Source organism: Pleurodeles waltl, chromosome 2_1 (genome assembly GCF_031143425.1).
Source record: "Pleurodeles waltl isolate 20211129_DDA chromosome 2_1, aPleWal1.hap1.20221129, whole genome shotgun sequence".
Taxonomy (NCBI): domain Eukaryota; kingdom Metazoa; phylum Chordata; class Amphibia; order Caudata; family Salamandridae; genus Pleurodeles; species Pleurodeles waltl.
Window position 1 is genome coordinate 680,305,788 of NC_090438.1, and position 19,602 is coordinate 680,325,389.

At 44.2% G+C, this 19,602-nt stretch overlaps 1 protein-coding gene across 2 annotated transcripts in view; it reads right to left on the reverse strand.

Annotated features, from left to right (window-relative positions):
- Positions 1 to 19,602, reverse strand: part of RAB31 (RAB31, member RAS oncogene family) — a 327,089-nt gene that overhangs the window by 178,676 nt on the left and 128,811 nt on the right. For both annotated transcript variants that reach the window (XM_069216539.1, XM_069216531.1), the window contains exon 2: positions 18,188 to 18,267. In XM_069216539.1, coding sequence (XP_069072640.1) covers positions 18,188 to 18,267 — 80 coding nt within the window. The remainder of the gene's footprint in view (positions 1 to 18,187; positions 18,268 to 19,602) is intronic.

Genomic DNA, 19,602 nt, shown 5'->3' on the forward strand with positions numbered 1-19,602 from the left:
CGACACAGGGCATTTCTTCCTTTTCTTCTTCTAGGTCATGTTATCTTCTTACCAGGAGGCTATGGTTTGCCTACATGCATTGCTTTTTCCCTACCTATGATGATGACTTTTTTCTGTTATTTCCTTTTCCACATTCCCAGTCCAAGATCGTGTTCTTGGTTCTTCCTGTATGACACTTCCTGTCTATGAGTATACAATGCACCAGATTCTTACTTTCCTTGAGTGGCAAACACTATCTGTTGGTGGTGGTCTTTTTTCTCTGGTGGCCATCTTGGGGGACTTATTTGATGTGAAGCTCCCTAATTTCCTCATTTACTGCTGTATTGTCAGTAGAAAATGCTTTCAGTTTTCCACCTCAATGCCATCAAGATGGCATTCAGATGTGCCCCACTTTTGGTATCACTTCAGAATGTTAGCACTCTAGTTGCTCATTAGAACACTGCAGAAAAGCTGCTGATCACCAGGGAGTTAATTGGTAGTCTGCTGCTAGTGTTGAAAGCGCATGTTTCAGTTTCTTTCTAAATTAAGTGCCTGATTTAAGAAAAGTGGCGCTACACACAGTGCCCTCTTAGCGCCCCCCTAATGCCACCATATCTGCACCGTATCTAAGATGCAGTGCACCATGGTGGTAGTTAGGAAACTAGTGTCAAAATGTTTGGCACTAGTTCAGAGCTTTGCAGGATAAGTGTCAAAAATGTTGATGCTAATCCTACAAAGCCCATTGTGGCCCATTGTAAACAACGGTGTGCCTCCTTTTCATGCCTGCTCTGAGCAGGTGTTAAAAGTGCCAAAAAATGTTGCAAAGAAATCTCTTAGTTGTGGTTGTGGAGTTTTTTGTACCTTTCCTTTCTGCATCCTTTGGAGTTCTTGATCCTGAAGTCCTGTTTTCCAGATGCTCTCTTTTTGTTCCTATTTTTAGGAGTTCCTGAATTAGAGTTTTTTTCCTCTGGGACCCTTCTGGAGGGTACGGACTGCTTTCACTTAATACTTGTCAGCAGCACCATGGCTACTGGAAGGGGTCTCCCTTATCTCGGCCAGACTAGAACGTGTAAGAAACAAGGTGGTACTCAGGTGTTTCGCAGACCAGGGTGGTAGGGGAAGGGCAGATCATGACACACAGGTAGCCCATAACCTCAGGCACCAAAATACTGCTGCTATCCTCTAACTCGTCTGGAATCGACTATGGCCTCAACCTCAAATTGTGGTGACTCATCTCCCATCACTGCTGGTGGAGAGGGATTTGTGCTTTTAGACCTAGCTGGTTTAAGTTTGGAAGTCCCATTGAACTCACCATATCCAAAGGAACAGCCAAAACCACGGTCCTATTACTCACAAATCAAACTACCTGAAAGAAATCCACAAAACAAGTTACACATTTTGGGTGGAAATCCAGTATAGATAATCAGTGAAAAGCCACACTAAATTCCACTTATACACTGATGTTACTTGGCAGTATCGATCTGCAAAAATGTTCTAATCTGTCTTTGCTCGGTGTAATTGAAGGAAGGTATTGGCTTGAATTGTGGGAATAGTGGATAACAGGGCACTAACTGAAGAAACTGAGGTCTGGTGTATAATATCAGGAACTAATTGTGTATGTAACTCAAAAAGAACAGACAAAGGGGAGTACCCATGGGAAAAATGGCAAGAGGCAAAGTATGCCAACTTCGCCAAAGGATACCAAGTGGCCCATTTTTCCTAATTGATTTAATATTTCAGTCTGGACACCAGTTTGAAAATGATGATTTGTTGACTTAAAGTTCATGGAACACACTCTTTGAAGCAAAGTATTCTAGAAATTTGAAACATAATGTGTCCCATATCAGTCACAATCTTTGTAGGCTTTTCAAGTGCTTGGTATTTGAATCTACATTTCACTCAAATATGCAATTCCAAATTTCCTTGGTGACTAAGATGAATATCCACTACTAGCGGTGTATATACAGAAGCTTTTTGGTTTTCAAAAACAATCCCGTCTGCTTCAAGCCAACTTACTGCAGTGTACAAATCCATCAAATTGGCTCTGGGAAACCCGTTATGGTAATGATTGTGAATTTTATAAAACCCAACCGCAGCCTGACACTCTGATGGTTAATTTGCTCTTAATTGGGGTTTACCTAATACAACAATCTTTAAAAAGTTGCATCAACATGCATGCAGACACCGGCCATGCCCCTGAAAGGAGGGAGTTCATTGTGCAAACAATACACGACAGTAATACAAAACCATGCGATTATGCAACAGGAAAGACAAAGCAAGAGAGCTGCATGGCAGGGGAGTGCCTCTCCCTCATCAGAGAGAGCCTTACTGATGCATCCCTTATACACCCGTCTGTCACAACCGGCAAGTAGATAAGAGCAAGGAGGCTGTGTGCGCTCACAGTTTTGTAAGGTATTTGGATGGCCTACGGTTGCATACCTCTCAGATTTATAAATGCAAAAAGAAAGCAAGACCAACCTGAATCCAACTACCAGTCTTCGTGGCGGGAGGAGTGTTGTGCTTGATCTAGGGGGCCAGTGCTTGCAGGATAGTGTCCTATCCCGTGATTGTTGTGGGTTTCCTGGTTCTCTATCTTAAGTATCTGACTATGTCATTTTCAGCCTGTTGCCATTACCTGAGTTCTACTGGTGTAGGTGGGGGGCAGGCTTAATTTCTAATTCATGCAAGTGTGAAAACAGGATCAATACACTTACTGTGCACTCTATCTTACTTTGGGCGACGCATTAAACCCAAGAGGCATAGAGCTATAGTGTCTGCAAGGCAACTGAGTAACCAGCTCCCAAATCTCATACCAAAAATGCCGCAGCCTGCTGCATGCCCACGTCAATTTCAGACCCTTCCTCGTGGTATTTAGGGCTCCGTGCCGACAATGTTTGGAATTGTGCTTTACCCTCTGGGTCCAGATCAAGTGCACCCCATGTGTGAGTGAGTGTCCCCCAGTAAGGGTCACATGCGTTAGGAATTGATAAACTTGCAGAGCATAAGATTCGTGCAGTTCCACAAACGTGAGCGGAGATCCTGAGTCATATAGTTCATGACGCATGATGCCTTAGCCCATTCACCTCTTAACTAAACTCCCGTCCTGGCGATCATGGGTAGGCACCACAGTGGCAGATCCGGTGAACAGGCAATGCTTTGTGTTTGGCGAAGTAGGTCATTGGGAGGTATTCTGTATTTAAATCTTTCCAAGACAGATGTGGCAGATGAGGAACATATCTATTCTTGTGTGTAGTGCATGGAGAGCTAAACAAAGGAGTATTCTCTATCCAATGGGTGAGAACTCTTCCAGGCATTGGCAAATCCCCAGATCTCACCCATCTGTGCAACTCTTCTGTAATTTGTGCACTTGTTCGCCTTGCAATGGAGGGTGTGTTGTAGCTAATATATCATGCAGAGCATTTGCGATAAAGTTATGCAATCCATATAAGTATGTAATTTGGCTCGATGTGGTAGTATAGAGGCCTTAAGCACTGGGGTGTTGTCAAGCAGACCAGCCAGGTATACATTGTGTTACTAATTGGAAAGGAACACCAGCGTGGACCCACATCAGGACCCCCCTGGGAATGACAGAAAACGTGGGTTTGAATAATTCGCTCCTCCAATGTTTTTTTTAAAGTAAAAAGGAGGGTAAGTAGAGAATGAAAAACAGCTGACAAAGGGAGATTCTTGATTAGTACTCTATGTAGGGAGAGGCCACCACTCTGTTATAAAATGAGATTATTGAGCCATATACCAGAGGTATGATAGCAGTTTACCATCTGGTTTGCAATCACCCAGTGGTCTTTAAGGAATGGAGCTAAAGTTCACGTAAAATCACATAATTAAGATCAAATTAACTCACCAGCAGTCTGTGGGGTAATTATAAGTCTTGTGGCATCCTTGTCACTGGAGCGGAATAGCAGTTCATGTATTTCGTTGACGCCGGAGGAGTTGGTTGTGTATCGCATGGCCACCGCCTGCAGCACTGATGCACAGGCCACCACTGTTCAGAGTTGTTCTGTTCTGATTTTTTGGTTTTCAGCGTCCAAGACCACATTTACACTGAGCACCGTAATGGTGTACACTCCAATCTCCAGGGGCACTTGCTTGAGAAGAAGTACCTTAAATCTCCATCCAATACCATGCTTCTTCTAGGTCGGTAAAGAAGAACGGTTTATTATCCAATATTATTTGTAGCTTCGTGGGGAACAGTAGGGTATACTTAAGTCCTATTTCCCTTAAATTTTGTTTCACACCAGCAAAGGACGCACGGTGACATTGTACAGTCAAGGTGTAGCCCAGGAAGATGAAGACTTCACTATCTCCAGTTGTGGAATGTCCAGCACCTCTGGCCACCTGCAGGGAAGCATTGCAATCATTGAAATGAAGGAGTTTGCCCACCACTGGCCTGGGAGATGTGCCAGTTGTGGAGGGCAGAACAGGACCCAGTGCTCTTACATGAGCTAAAAGAAGAGGGGGGAAGACCCCCGGGAGTCACCGTGGCAGAAAACCATTTCTCTAAGAAGGCCACCATGTCTTTCTTCTCTGTGCCCTCGGAGAGCCCCACTAGGCGAATATTGCTGTATCATGTGCCCCCATGCCATCCTTATGCCTGCCCTCCAAAAAACGGACGTGTTTCATGAGCTCTTGGACATTGCACAAGAGATATGTAGTTGGTTGAAGCAGATGCTGTAAAGAGGTCCCCGTCTGAGGTGCCCTCTCCCTCAGCTCTAAGATGGTGATAAAGTGACTCAAAAACAAGAGCCACAATAGGTTGGCTCCTGTTACTACCCTGAAATTATACATTTAATTATTTGATAGGTTGACACAATCTGAAACTTAACTGGATTTAGTGCCCAAAACACTACATGGTTGCTAAGACTTAGGATTTTACATAGTTGCACCTATAAAGAGAGGGTAACCTGCTCCTGGAGCAAGTGAAGTCCTCCATTGCTTTCGTTCTCTAAAAATCCTGGCACTTTATTTCCAAAACTTGAAAGGAAGCATATCGGTGGGAAATGCACCATCATGAGGCCCCATTTGCCGCTTTGAAATGGGCCATATCATGTCTTCAACTGGTCCAGTCCAGAAAGGTCAAATTTTGAGATGCCATCAAGAAATAAGTTTTAAAGAGATTTTGATAATTCTTCACAAAGTGTAAGTTTGACAAAAAGTGACCGAACCTCATGGAAGATTTTCTGTTCTCTCTATACATAATTTAATTTAACCTAGGGTAGAGAGGTAAATCTAGTGGTAAAACCCCAATTCAGTTATACATTATAGCATGATATTTCCACAGTGTAGTCTGGCGACTATTCTGCCCAGGGATTCCATCATGACCGCCACCGCAGTCCTCGAAGGAATGCAGAGCAGCGAACCAGGGCAGTGGAATGGCATCATCATGCCAACTCCAATGAAAAGGGACGTCTTCAATGGAGGCGCAGCGCACTAAGACTCGAGGATGCGGAATCGGGGCGAGGAGAGCTGCCGAATGAGGGGACCACCTGTCTAATTTTCATGGACTGCTCGTAATTTCACCCTAACATTCGTTGTCCGTTATAAAAGTTTTAACAGATGGACTTTGTCCGTAATTTTGGCCTTTGAGCCAAAAGACAAAATAAATGAGAATTTCCCAGCTGTAGTGGAAGGGAGGGAGTCTCTTTTTCTGTTTTTGCGAGGGAGGGGCAGACACATAAACAACAAACTTTCTTAGCAAGGTGTCTGCTTCTCAGAAAGAAATGCAAATGTGTGCATTTGATTAAATCTGCAATCCTAAGAGATCCACTGGAGGCAGGGGCGTAGCTTGATCAGTAAGATTGGAGAGGGTGGAGGGTGGAGGATTTTCAGATTTTCCAACAATCACACTGGCACATAATGTGAAAATACATTATGACAAGCAGAGCACATGAGGGCCTAAAGAGGCAGTGAAAAAGAAGACAAATGCGGTTTGGTAGGGGTAGTAATTGAGAGGAAACAGAGAGATTTTGTAAAATAACCCACATTTTTGATGACTTTCAAAGCAGAGATTGAGAAAGTTTGTGTGAGTTTTTGTCGGTGTGTATGTAAAATTCCCTTGTGAAATCAGACAGACACCTCACCACACCTGACTGAAAGCACCTGTACCCAACAAATTTCCATAAAATATACTTATTAGGGGGTATAACACCCCAAGCACCCCCACTGGAGCCTGGACAGGCCTTAATTGATGGAATCACTTGAAGCTTCCTGTGACAAAAATATTTCCTTTTGGGAAGTACTGTAAGGGTGCTAGACTCTTACCTGTGGAGTGCATACTTATTATGGACAGTTATTTAAAAAAAAAGGTTTGCATTAGGTGCAATCTGTATATTACTGAAATATATACTTTAGCTCTTTTTATTAACATAAAATTATATGCACATTTTGTGTCAGACTATATTATCATCTGTGTAATGCACATTTAAAATGATGAATTACACATTCAGAGTGCTTTTAGGGACCTCATAGCTCCACAAATATGTCACTTTTTCCTGCGGCACCAGAAATGATTTGTTAGACCTGACAACCTTAGGGTGGTCACCCTCAACAATTTGCCTGTCTCCCTTCACTTTTAGACACAGTTTTTGCTGGTGTTAGGACTCTGCACACTTTACCACTGCTAGCCACTGCTAAGGTGCATATGCTCTCTCCCTTAAAACATTGGTAACATTGGCTCATACTCAATTGGCATATTGGATCTACTGATCAGTCCCTAGTAAAAGTGCACTACATGTGCCCAGGGCCTGTAGATTAAATCTCCACAGCCGCACAATTGCATAATTCTGGTAGCCCTGACTATAGGTGCGCAGAGCCTGTAAATTAAATGCAACTAGTGGGCCTGCAGCACTGATTGTGCCACCCACATAAGTAGCCCCCTAACCATGTCTCAGGCCTGCCATTGCCAGGCCTGTGTGTGCAGTTTCAATGCCAATTCGACTTGGCATTTAAAAGTACTTGCCAAGCCTTAAACTCCTCTTTTTCTACATATAAGTCACCCCTAAGGTAGGCCCTAGGTAACCCAAAGGGCAGGGTGCTATGAAGGGAAAAGGCAGGACATGTACCTGTGTAGTTTATATGTCCTGGTAGTGTAAAAAACTCCTAAATTCATTTTATACAGCTGTGAGGCCTGCTCCTTTCAGAGGCTAACATTAGGGCTACCTTCATATACTGTTTGAGAGGAAGATTTTGATCTGAAAGGAGTAACAAGGTCATATTTAGTATGGCCAGAATGGTAAATCAAAATCCTGCTGACTGGTGAAGTTGGATTTGATATTACTATTTTATAAATGCCACTTTTAGAAAGTGAGCATTTCTCTGCACTTAAATCCTTCTGTGCCTTACAATCCATATCCGGCTGGGTTAGTTGGCAGCTTCCTTGTGCATTTCACTCAGACAACCCCAAACACAGGATGCTCAGTCACACTGACACATCTGCATACTGAATGGGTCTTCATGGGCTGGAAGGGTGGAGGGCCTGACACTTACATGTCAAAGGACAGTGGCCTGCCCTCACACAATGGACTGCCAAACCCCCTACTGGGACCCTGGCAGACAGGATAGAACTGAAAGGGGACCTTGTGTACTTCTAAGGCACTCTTTGAAGTCTCCCCCACTTCACGGGCACATTTGGGTATTTAAACAGGGCCTCTGACCCTACCAGCTCAGACACCTCTTGACAAGATACCTACTGGGAAAGGAACTCTGAACCAGAGCCTGCAACTTGCTAAGAGAAGCTGCCTGGCTGCCCAAAGGACTCAACTGACTTCTTTGCTGAAAAGGACTGCTGCCTTGCTGTTGCCCTGCTGCCCTCTGGCTCTGCTGCGAAGTGCTCTCCAAGGTCTTGGATTTAAATTGTCTCCTGTTTTCTGAAGTCTCAGGGCCAAAAAGGCTTCATCTCTGCAAAGAACTCCTTGTGCAGCGAAAATCGATGCACAACCTGCCAGAATCGACGCATAGCCTCCCTAGGGTGAGAAAATCACCGCAACGCCGGACCGGAACGACACAGCCTTGCTCCCCGAGTGGAGATCAATGCAGCGCCTGTGTTGCGACCGGAACTTCAAAGCATGGCCCACTGAATCGACGCATAGCTGAGCCGGAACAACGTATCCTGACTTCCTGCAAGAGGAATCGACACAGCGCCTGCCGTGCGACAGAAAGTTCCCCGCATCACCCACCAGATCGAAGCAGCTTCTGTGACTTCGCCCTGCATGCCCAGGATTTCTCCGTATCATCCCCGCAATCCGAAGAGGATCCAAGGCTTCACGCCGGACATCGACACAAAGCCCTTGGTGCATGAAAATCATAGACGCATCATCTGTGTGCGCCCGGAGAAACCACCACACACCTCTCCGTTCTCCACACATCTCCTCCTCTGCAGTCCCATGCAGATAATGTAGACGCAAACCAGGTACTTTGTGCTAGCAAGAGACACATTGTTTTTTAAGAACTAAAGACTCTATTTATCATTATAAAAGTGATATTTCAACTTGTACTTATCAAACCTTGATCGTTTTGACCTTATTCTACTCAGATGAATATTCTATATTTTTCTAAACCTGTGTGGTGTATTTTTGTGGTGTTTATACTGTGGTATTGCATGATTTATTGCACAAATACTTTACACATTGCCTTCTAAGTTAAGCCTGACTGCTCAGTGCCAAGCTACCAGAGGGTGGGCACAGGATAAATTGGATTGTGTGTGACTTACCCTGACAAGAGTGAGGGTCCTTGCTTGGACAGGGGGTAACCTAACTGCCAACCGAAGACCTAATTTCTAACATGATTCAATTTGATGGGCCTCTGGTTGCACACATAGGCATCTGTAGTGATTGCATTACCCAATAGAGGTTTCATGACAAAGTAGTGCATTTCCCACTGAATAATTTAACTTTCACTTATTTTTCATTCAAGGTGTGTTTTATTTTATATGTAGTTTCTTGATGTTCAAAGATCTAGAAAATAGTTGCAGAATACTTTGTTCTTTTTAACAACGCCTTTGATTATGCCTCCGCATTCACTGACCCCCAACCCATTGCAGTATTCTTTCTTTTTTAATGCAATTCAACTGTTGCTTTGAATAGTTATGCAGGCCCAAATGTAATATTTTTTCATGCAATGCAGCAAAACAACTTGCAGTGTAGCCTCTAACTGCACTAGCGCACATTCTGCAGCCTACTGCCCATGCGGGTACCTGCATGAAAACAATAATTAGAGGTATTTTACTCTTTCCGAGTGTGCTGCAGGATGCAGCACACTCAAAAGGAGGGAACAACAAGGAGAAATAAAGATATTTCTCCTTGTTGCGCCTCCCTTGGCAAGGCATACAATTCTAATGCATTCCTAGGTCTACCCGTGTTGGCAAATCTGGGAATCCTTAGAATACATTGATGGATGCGTGGAAACATCCAAACTCCACCCATGTATCACCTTCCCAGTGTAATGTAACACAAGGCAACAATGTGTGCTGCATTGCATTATCAAAGAGTTACCAAGCCATGCAGGGTGCCTCTGCGTGGCATGGTAAATCTCATTCTACGTTTTGGTCGCCTTGAGTGGTACAAGAGAAACTCAAAACCTTGCTAAATCTGCCTTGTAATGCCTAAAAAAGCCAGTTTTATTAGGATATGGTATCCTGCCTTCTTTTACCTTCATTATGTACCTTTTTTAGATTTGAGCCTGCGAGTGCATGTGCTAGAACCTGTGTCTTGTTTACAAGACTCTGTTCCAGTACTTAATTTGAGCCAGTGGTTGCCGGTGGGGGGCACAGGCACTTATTTTTGGGGACCTGCACTTATTTGCCTACATCAAATATTCACGGAGGGAAAAAGTAAAAACAGACACAGATCAGAAAAACTAAAATAGAGAAAGACAGTAAAACCATTGTAAAGAAAGGAAGCAGGAACCTGCAAGAGTGAGACAAATTGTTAGGAACTGTCTGGTAGTGGATTAAAGACTACGATCCTTAGTATTGGCCTCACCAATGTTTAAGTGCACCGGCCGCTGGCTTCTGAGCAGAGCTACGGGCACCAGCACTTTTTAAAAACAAATTAAGCACTGATCTGCTGTGTACAGCAAAGGTCTTGGAGTCCGCCTGTTTCTTACCATTTGTTGGCTCGTGAGGCTCTCTTCTTTACAGCCTCGTAATTCCTCAATGCAGGTCAATCATCATTTCCATTCCTCTGTGTGGAGCAGGGCCAAAGCACTGATTGATTCAACTTAATCAGTGCCAGTACTATTTTGATTTTTTTTAAAGTTCTAGTACCCTGCAAACTGAAGGCTTGACTAGCAAAAACATACCAAGCAGGACAAACAAAATTGCAAAGTTTTATTTTTTTAGAGCTAACTTTCTTTTATTTTGCCAAGAAGTCTTTTCTCACTTTCCACTCATGCTTTCTTTTGTTTTTGCTCATGGGTGCTGTTCTCAACAGATGACGATTGACTTGTTCTAAATATTGCAAAGCGACATTGTTTCTTTATTATGTGTAATTTCTGAGATTATGTTTTAACACATATCCGTGCAGTACACCCCAATCCACCCCACTACAATCTGCCCCACTACAATCCACCTCAGATCACCCCACCTCACAACAATCTACCCCACTCTAATCCAAACCTCTCACCCCAGTCTACTCCAACACACCCTCTCCAATCCTCCAACCCACACCAATCTCATCTGCCCCACTCCAGTTTGCCCCTCTCCAATCCAAAACAATCTGAATCACTCCAGAACAATCTTCCCCACTCAAATCCAAAACAATCTGACCCACTCCAATCCAAAACGATCTGCCCAACTCCAATCCGCCTCACTCCATTCTGCCCCACTTCAATCCAAAACAATCTGCCCAACTCCAATCTTCCCAAATCCAATCCAAACTAATCTGTCCTACTCAAATTCGCCCCACTCCAATCTAAATCAATCTGCCCCACTCCAATCCAAAACATTCTGGCCCACTCCAATCTGTCTCACTCCAAAACAATACGCCCACTTGTGAGAAAGTAGCCTCTTTCTAGTCTTGTTACCCCCACTTTTGGCCTGTTTAAGAGTATATGTCAGGGTATTTTCACTGTCTCACTGGGATCCTGCTAGCCAGGGCCCACTGCTCATAGTGAAAACCCTATGTTTTCAGTATGTTTATTATGTGTCACTGGGACCCTGCTAGCCAGGACCCCAGTGCTCATAAGTTTGTGGCCTATATGTATGTGTTCCCTGTGTGATGCCTAACTGTCTCACTGAGGCTCTGCTAACCAGAACCTCAGTGGTTGTGCTCTCTCTTTACAAATTGTCACTAACAGGCTAGTGACCAATTTCACCAATTCACATTGGCATACTGGAACACCCTTATAATTCCCTAGTATATGGTACTGAGGTACCCAGGGTATTGGGGTTCCAGGAGATCCCTATGGGCTGTAGCATTTCTTTTGCCACCCATAGGGAGCTCTGAAAATTCTTACACAGGCCTGCCACTGCAGCCTGAGTGAAATTACGTCCACGTTATTCCACAGCCATTTACCACTGCACTTAAGTAACTTATAAGTCACCTATATGTCTAACCTTTACCTGGTAAAGGTTGGGTGCTAAGTTACTTAGTGTGTGGGCACCCTGGCACTAGCCAAGGTGCCCCCACATCGTTCAGGGCAAATTCCCCGGACTTTGTGAGTGCGGGGACACCATTACACGCGTGCACTGTACATAGGTCACTACCTATGTACAGTGTCACAATGGTAACTCCAAACATGGCCATGTAACATGTCTAAGATCATGGAATTGTCACCCCAATGCCATTCTGGCATTGGGGAGACAATGCCATGATCCCCGAGTCTCTAGCACAGACCCGGGTACTGCCAAACTACCTTTCCCGGGGTTTCACTGCAGCTGCTGCTGCTGCCAACCCCTCAGACAGGTTTCTGCCCTCCTGGGGTCCAGCCAGGCTGGGCCCAGGAAGGCAGAACAAAGGACTTCCTCAGAGAGAGGGTGTTACACCCTCTCCCTTTGGAAAAAGGTGTCAGGGCTGGGGAGGAGTAGCCTCCCCCAGACTCTGGAAATGCTTTGATGGGCACAGATGGTGCCCATCTCTGCATAAGCCAGTCTACACCGGTTCAGGGATTCCCCAGCCCTGCTCTGGCGCGAAACTGGACAAAGGAAAGGGGAGTGACCACTCCCCTGACCTGCACCTCCCAGGGGAGGTGCCCAGAGCTCCTCCAGTGTGCTCCAGACCTCTGCCATCTTGGAAACAGAGGTGCTGCTGGCACACTGGACTGCTCTGAGTGGCCAGTGCCAGCAGGTGATGTCAGAGACTCCTTCTGATAGGCTCTTACCTGTTTTGTTAGCCTATCCTCCTTCTAGGTAGCCAAAGCTCATTTTCTGGCTATTTAGGGTCTCTGCTTTGGGGAATTCTTTAGATAACGAATGCAAGTGCTCATCAGAGTTCCTCTGCATCTCTCTCTTCGCCTTCTGCCAAAGGATCGACTGCTGACTGCTCAGGAAGCCTGCAAAACCGCAACAAAGTAGCAAAGACGACTACTGCAACCTTGTATCGCTGATCCTGCCGCCTTCTCAACTGTTTTCCTGGTGGTGCATGCTGTGGGGGTAGTCTGCCTCCTCTCTGCACTAGGAGCTCTGAAGAAATCTCCCGTGGGACGACGGAATCCTCCCCCTGCAACCGCAGGCAACAAAAGACTGCATCACCGGTCCTCTGGGTCCCCTCTCAGCATGATGAGCGTGGTCTCTGGAACTCAGCAACTCTGTCCAAGTGACTCCCACAGTCCAGTGACTCTTCAGTCCAAGTTTGGTGGAGGTAAGTCCTTGCCTCCCCACGCTAGACTGCATTGCTGGGTACCGCGTGATTTGCAGCTGCTCCGGCTCCTGTGCACTCTTCCAGGATTTCCTTTGTGCACAGCCAAGCCTGGGTCCCTGACACTCTAACCTGCAGTGCGCAACCTCCTGAGTTGTCCTCCGGCGTCGTGGGATCTCCTTTTGTGACTTCAGGTGAGCTCCGGTTCACTCCTCTTCATAGTGCCTATTCCAGCACTTCTGCGGGTGCTGCCTGCTCCTATGAGGGCTTCCTGACTTGCTGGGCGCCCTCTTCGTTCTTGCAGAATCCACAGGTTCTACCATCCAGTGGCAGCTTCTTTGCACCCTCAGCTGGCATTTCCTGGGCATTTGCCCAATCTCGACACTGTCGCGACTCTTGGACTTGGTCCCCTTGTTCCACAGGTACTCTCGTCCGGAAATCCACTTTGGTTGCATAGCTGGTGTTGGTCTTCCTGGCAGAATTCCCCTATCACGACTTCTGTGCTCTCTGGGGAATATAGGTGCTCTTTACACCTACTTTTCAGGGTCTTGGGGTGGGCTATTTTTCTAACCCTCATTGTTTTCTTACAGTCCCAGCGACCCTCTACAAGCTCACATAGGTTTGGGGTCCATTCGTGGTTCGCATTCCACTTTTGGAGTATATGGTTTGTGTTGTCCCTATACCTATGTGCTACTATTGCAATCTACTGTAATTCTACATTGCTTGCATTACTTCCTTTTGCTATTACTGCATATTTTTGGTATTGTGTACATATATCTTGTGTATATTTGGTATCCTCATACTGAGGGTACTCACTGAGATACTTTTGGCATATTGTCATAAAAATAAAGTACCTTTATTTTTAGTATATCTGTGTATTGTGTTTTCTTATGATATTGTGCATATGACACCAGTGGTATAGTAGGAGCTTTGCATGTCTCCTAGTTCAGCCTAAACTGCTCTGCTATAGCTACCTTCTATCAGCCTAAGCTGCTAGAAACACCTCTTCTACACTAATAAGGGATTACTGGACCTGGTACAGAGTGTAAGTACCCCTTGGTACCCACTACAAGCCAGGCCAGCCTCCTACACCACTCCAATCCAATTTCCTTTACCCCAATCCAATCCATCCCACACAATCCCAATTCATCTTACTCCAATCCACCCCACTCCCATCCAATCTAATCCACTCCGCCAACCCCAGTCTTGTCACTCCAATCCAAACCATCCACCCCAATCCAATCAAATCTACCCCAATTCAATCCTCCTCACCCCATTTCAATCCACCTTACTGCACTCAATCCACCCCAATCTACCTCACTCTAATCCACCCCACTCTACTCCACTCCAATCCACCCTACTACCTCAATCAACTCCAACCTACTCCACTTTATTCCACCTCACTCCACGACACTCTCTGCCACTGAACCACTTAACTCTACTCCCCTCTACTCAATTCTATGACACTCTACTTCCCTACTCCATTCCACAACACTCCAAGTCCACTCTAGGATACTCTGCTCCCCCACTCCACTCTGACACTCCATGCCACTAACATTTGACCATGCTGAACAGCAGCCACACTGGTGTACAACATGGCAAAACACATTTCCAAAACCACTAGTTCTTGTATAGGCGAAACCTATTGGCTTTTCCAATGCTTGTCTTTTTTTATTGTTAGTGTGTCAAATTATCCTGTGGCATTATTTATTCAACATAGTGAACTATTAATTTTACAGAATTGTACCAATTCACTGTCTTCTACTTTTAAGGGGGATTGAAAAAAAGAAATTAATCTAGTCAGTGGCTTAACTGCATTATGTGTGACTGCGGAGCCCGGGTTCAAATCCTGGATTCCCTGCATGACTAAATTGTGTGATCTAAATCAAATCAACTAACTTTGGGCCTGATTCCAACTTTGGAGGACGGTGTTAAACCGTCCCAAAAGTGACGGATATACCACCTACCGTATTACGAGTTCCATAGGATATAATGGACTCGTAATACGGTAGGTGGTATATCCGCCACTTTTGGGCCGGTTTAACACCGTCCTCCAAAGTTGGAATCAGGCCCTTTGTGTCTAATTTACTTGACAGCAATATTTGAGAGCACTTTCAAGTAATTAAGTTTAAGATGGATTGTGTACAAAAACACACTTGCATGTTTTATTACCCTGTAATGTTCCAGCATCCATAACAATAATATTGGCCATGTTGTAAGGTACACCAGATAGTTGGTTCATTGTGTTCACTCATGGTGCTGTCAAGAGGGAGGGTTAATGAATGTTTTAAAGTTTATGTTTAGAAACTTTCACTTCATGCTAATGTAAATATTGTGATCTAATGTACTGAATTGAAACACTATCATATGTTTTTTAAAGATTTTATTGTTATATGCCTCAAGAGGTTGCACAACAGGATAGAAGGCAGGTAAGTAGTATTTACATTTACAGAAGAACAGTGCTGGGCGGCATACATTTATGAAGAGTTAGTACATAATGTTTACATTTTTCTGTGTAACAAACTGATCCATACTAAACTGTCCCTCCACCCCACTGCTCAGTTGACGCTGCCTTACGTATCAGCATGGAGAAGCAGAGCAATGAACCCTGTGAAGCTAAGAAGAAAGTGTTCTAGCGGCAAAATCATGACAGTGGGTCAGAGATAGGCGCCCTTAGACCACTGCCTTGTGTAGTTGTCTAGATGTGGCAAGAACAACTATTACATAGAAAATTAGAGTGTATTTGTCAGGGTTGTTTACAGGGGGAGAGTTATCATCCTTGGTGCAGTCTTTAAAGCCCTCCACCAAAACATTCCACTTCTGTGCAATAAAATATTTTCTCAGATCTGCTCATTCCTCTCTGTGTAACAGGGTGCTCTCAGTTTGAAACCAAGAGAGGAAGAACTTGGTCCAACTTACCATAGTCAGAGGAAGTGAATCCTTCAGTGTGATAGTGAGTTTTGCTAGAAGAAGAGCCAGGGTCAAGGAATTTAGTGGAGGGTTTCTTGAACTTAGGATGGGGAATGCGCCCAATAGGACCATTTCTGGGGATTTCGTTAGTACACAGCCTATCATGGTTGACAGCACCTCCAGAACTCTCTGGCAGTATGAAAGAATGTGGGGTAAGACCAGAGCATATGAAGTAAATTGACATCTAACTGCATACAGTAAGGACAAATACAGCTGCGGCTCTGTGGTATATTTTGGTAATTCCGACAGTTGTAAGGTAGGCTCAGTTCAGAATATTAAATTGAATATGCTTAAAACAGAAGCAGCGGTATACTTTTTAGGGATATTCTAATGTTTTAGCCCAGTTCGCATCATGCAGAGATTTGGCCAGGTCACTCTCCCAGTTAGTAATGTTTCCCAAACTCTATGCCATAGGTTTTAAAATGTTTTGAACGAAAATCAAAATGTTGCTGTTGCTTTCTCTTCAAAAAAGATTGCTTGAATTTGGATAGTCCAAATTAATGCCCTTGACACCGTGCTCAAGGGCATTAATTTACTATTGAACAAAGAACATAATGTGCCACTTAAATGTAGCATTTCTAGAGGCAATCACATAAAGACCATAGTGAACAAATAGTGCTATGTAGAAAATAGTAAATAAATGTACTGATGAAGTTGTCTTGTGTGGTCTCTCCTTGGATGTGTCAGTGCAATTGACTTTTGTCCTGAATTTTGATCCATTGTCCTGAATTTTTCTCCTGAATTTTGACCCTTTGTCCTGAATTTTTTACAGTCCTGTCCATAATTTGTCTCCATACCAGGTGGCCACTCTAGCTGCCAAGAAGAGACGCCACAGGGAGAAGCTGATCATGAGACGGAGGAGGTTTCCGACGTCAGAGGAAAAAAAGGAAGGAAACGTGCAAAGCAGGAACTGGCGGAGGAGATTCGAACCAGTGGAGGGTACGGCAACCACTATTAGGCAGTACAACCCTGCAATCCTATTGAGCAGGAGGATGCTTAGGTCCCCGGAACCACAACCTTGGAGGACCATGGGTGTTGGTTGGGGCAATCTGGCTCTGGGGGGTAGCTTGGTGGCCACGGGCTGTGAGTTATTCTAGCATGTAAAGAAAGGCACCAAGAACTGATTTAGTTCATGTCCACATTGAGCACGGGTACGGTGACAGGCACTATAAAATAATAGTGTCAGCTTAAGGCTGCATTCCACTGACCCTTCACTGTTCTCTGTTGCGAGGACCACGTCACTCCTGACTCCGGACCAGAGACAAATGAGAAGAGAACCGGAAGGACCTGGAGTGAGCCTACAGAGAGGGGACACCGAATTAGGAAAGAACCACTAGACTGCCCTAGGTGAAGGAACCACAAGGGGAAGAGGAAGAGTAAAATACTGACCTATGGCTATCCTGTTACACCTGTGAACACCAATAAAACCAAATCCACTTGAGAGAACTTTTGGCGCCGTGTCTTCCTGACTAGATGGGATTGACTCCACACAGGATTAAGTATTCGTGTTTTAAAATGAACAATAACAATAGGTACAGCATTTGTCACATGTTTTACTGCATATTAAATTATCAGAGCTCTTAAAATTTGTGTTTTTGTGGTTGTGTCAAAAATGTGTAGTAAACCACTTATAGCACATTTCTGTCCTTACATAAAGTTCTAAACGAAAGCCTAATAGTCCTTGGCACCTAGTATTATTTTCTACATACTGAGTTATGCACTTTTAAACAAACGTCATTGACAATTTCAAAAATAACACGGCTGAGCCTAAAATATCACAGCTACTCCTGCTATATAAACTGTATAATCTCTACTCGTTTCTAACTATTTTGTTTATTTGATTGTTTAAATAACATCAGTAGCTTGCCTGGCAACCTAGCTGTTGTTGAAACTACCATTTTGATAAATATGACACCTCTAATTAATTAAACAACGCATTATATATTTTAAAACCTTTCTCAATAATATCTTTACCATGAAACAGTGATAATAGTTTCACCCATTAGTGAAACCAAATCCACCAACAATGTACTGAAAAGGGTCTAGCGTTTCCCCCAACACCTGTCCCCATTCTATATTACAGAGTGGACTACTGAAAAATACATGAACAACAGTGTGGATTTCTCCCAGATAGACAATATTTCCTCTCTGTTTATAATTCCCACCTCAGTTACCCTTTGTAGCTTGGAGTTTTAGCTAACAAGCCTTACTGACACAAGCCATCATTAAAGTCAAATACCTGTAATTAACTGCCCTTCAAATACCACTGGATCCAAGGCCATTGCTGCGTTCATAAATTCAGCTTTCGCCCTTATTAACCATGCCTGAATATTTCATTTCCTACCTAAACCGCCATCAGCAGAGTCCAAGTAACTGCAGGTCAGTGGATAAAATTAATGGATTGTCATCTTACCATTCAGGGTACTTACCCAATGGTAGGGCTGATATTGTGGTCAAAATGATCTTGAACGAAACGACAAACTATGCTTGACTTCCCGACACCAGTATCCTGAAAAATTGAACAGAGATCCAAGATGAACCTTTTAGAGTAGTTTCTGCACAAAAACATTTATGCTATTTTCACCACATTGGTTAAGTTGCTGCATGACAAAAGCAATTTTTACAAATGCATTCCTACAACATGTGCGTGAAAATAAGGTGTGTTCTAACTTACTAGAGGAGTAGTGGCGATGACACCGAGGCCAGGTGCAGCTAACTCTGTGCTAACATACTACCACTGTGGCATCCATAGTGAAAACAGATGTAAAAATCAAATCTGTTACAAGCATTGGTGCGTTCAAATGTTGAATTGGCAGTACAAAGTCACTAATGCAAATGTATATAATCTGATAGTGAGTGGAAGGGGTAGCCGTATGTACACTTGCCAAAGAGCCAGTTTATCATCTCTGCATAAGTCATAGTAGTAAAGAATATTGCTAATGATGATGTAGATCACTTACCCTATTTTTTGGTGGGGGGAATTTCCCTTTTCCAGTATTAGGCACCAACAGATTGTAAGCACCTTACTATGCCGATGACCCACTATTCTCGGATCATATTGGAGTAGGCATGCAGAAAGCACTTACTGCCTTTTTAAATAATGCCAAGCGGAACAGTTTCAAAATCAACTTTGCTGCAAGGAAAATGCTGGCTTTTGGTGCCATCTAGTTCTGGCACATGGTGACCTTGCTTGGTTCCCAGTAGTGAATATGTCTTTTGACAGCCAATTCCAATTTAGAGAAAGCTCATGGAAATCAAACAGGATATACCGTGCACAGATTTTGTCTGGCATCTAGCTCGGTACTAGCATACAGACATTATTGGTGTGGTACTCTCTCTGTTCCAGCCCACAAATCTATATCAAACTAGACTAACAGTAATATTTCCAAGCCTGTCTTGATGCCTGTTTTGAAGTATTTTGCTTGAGGTGGCTAAATCACTTTGGTCCATATTTATACTTTTTGACGCAAAACTGCGCCAACGCAGTTTTGCGTAAAAAAAATTAGCGCCGGCTAACGCCATTCTGAAGCACCATGCAGGCGCCGTATTTATTGAATGACGTTAGCCGGCGTTAGCCGCCGGCGCTGTCTGGTGTGCGTTAAAAAAAACGACGTACACCAGGCAGCGCCGGCGTAGGGGGAAAATGGCTTATGGGCGTCCAGAAATGGTGCAAGTCAGGCTGACGCAAAAAATTCGCCACAACCCGATTTGCGCCATTTTTTTACGACGCCCATTCCCCATTGAAATGACTCCTGTCTTAGCAAAGACAGGAGTCATGCCCCCTTGCCCAATGGCCATGCCCAGGGGACTTCTGTCCCCTGGGCATGGTCATTGGGCATAGTGG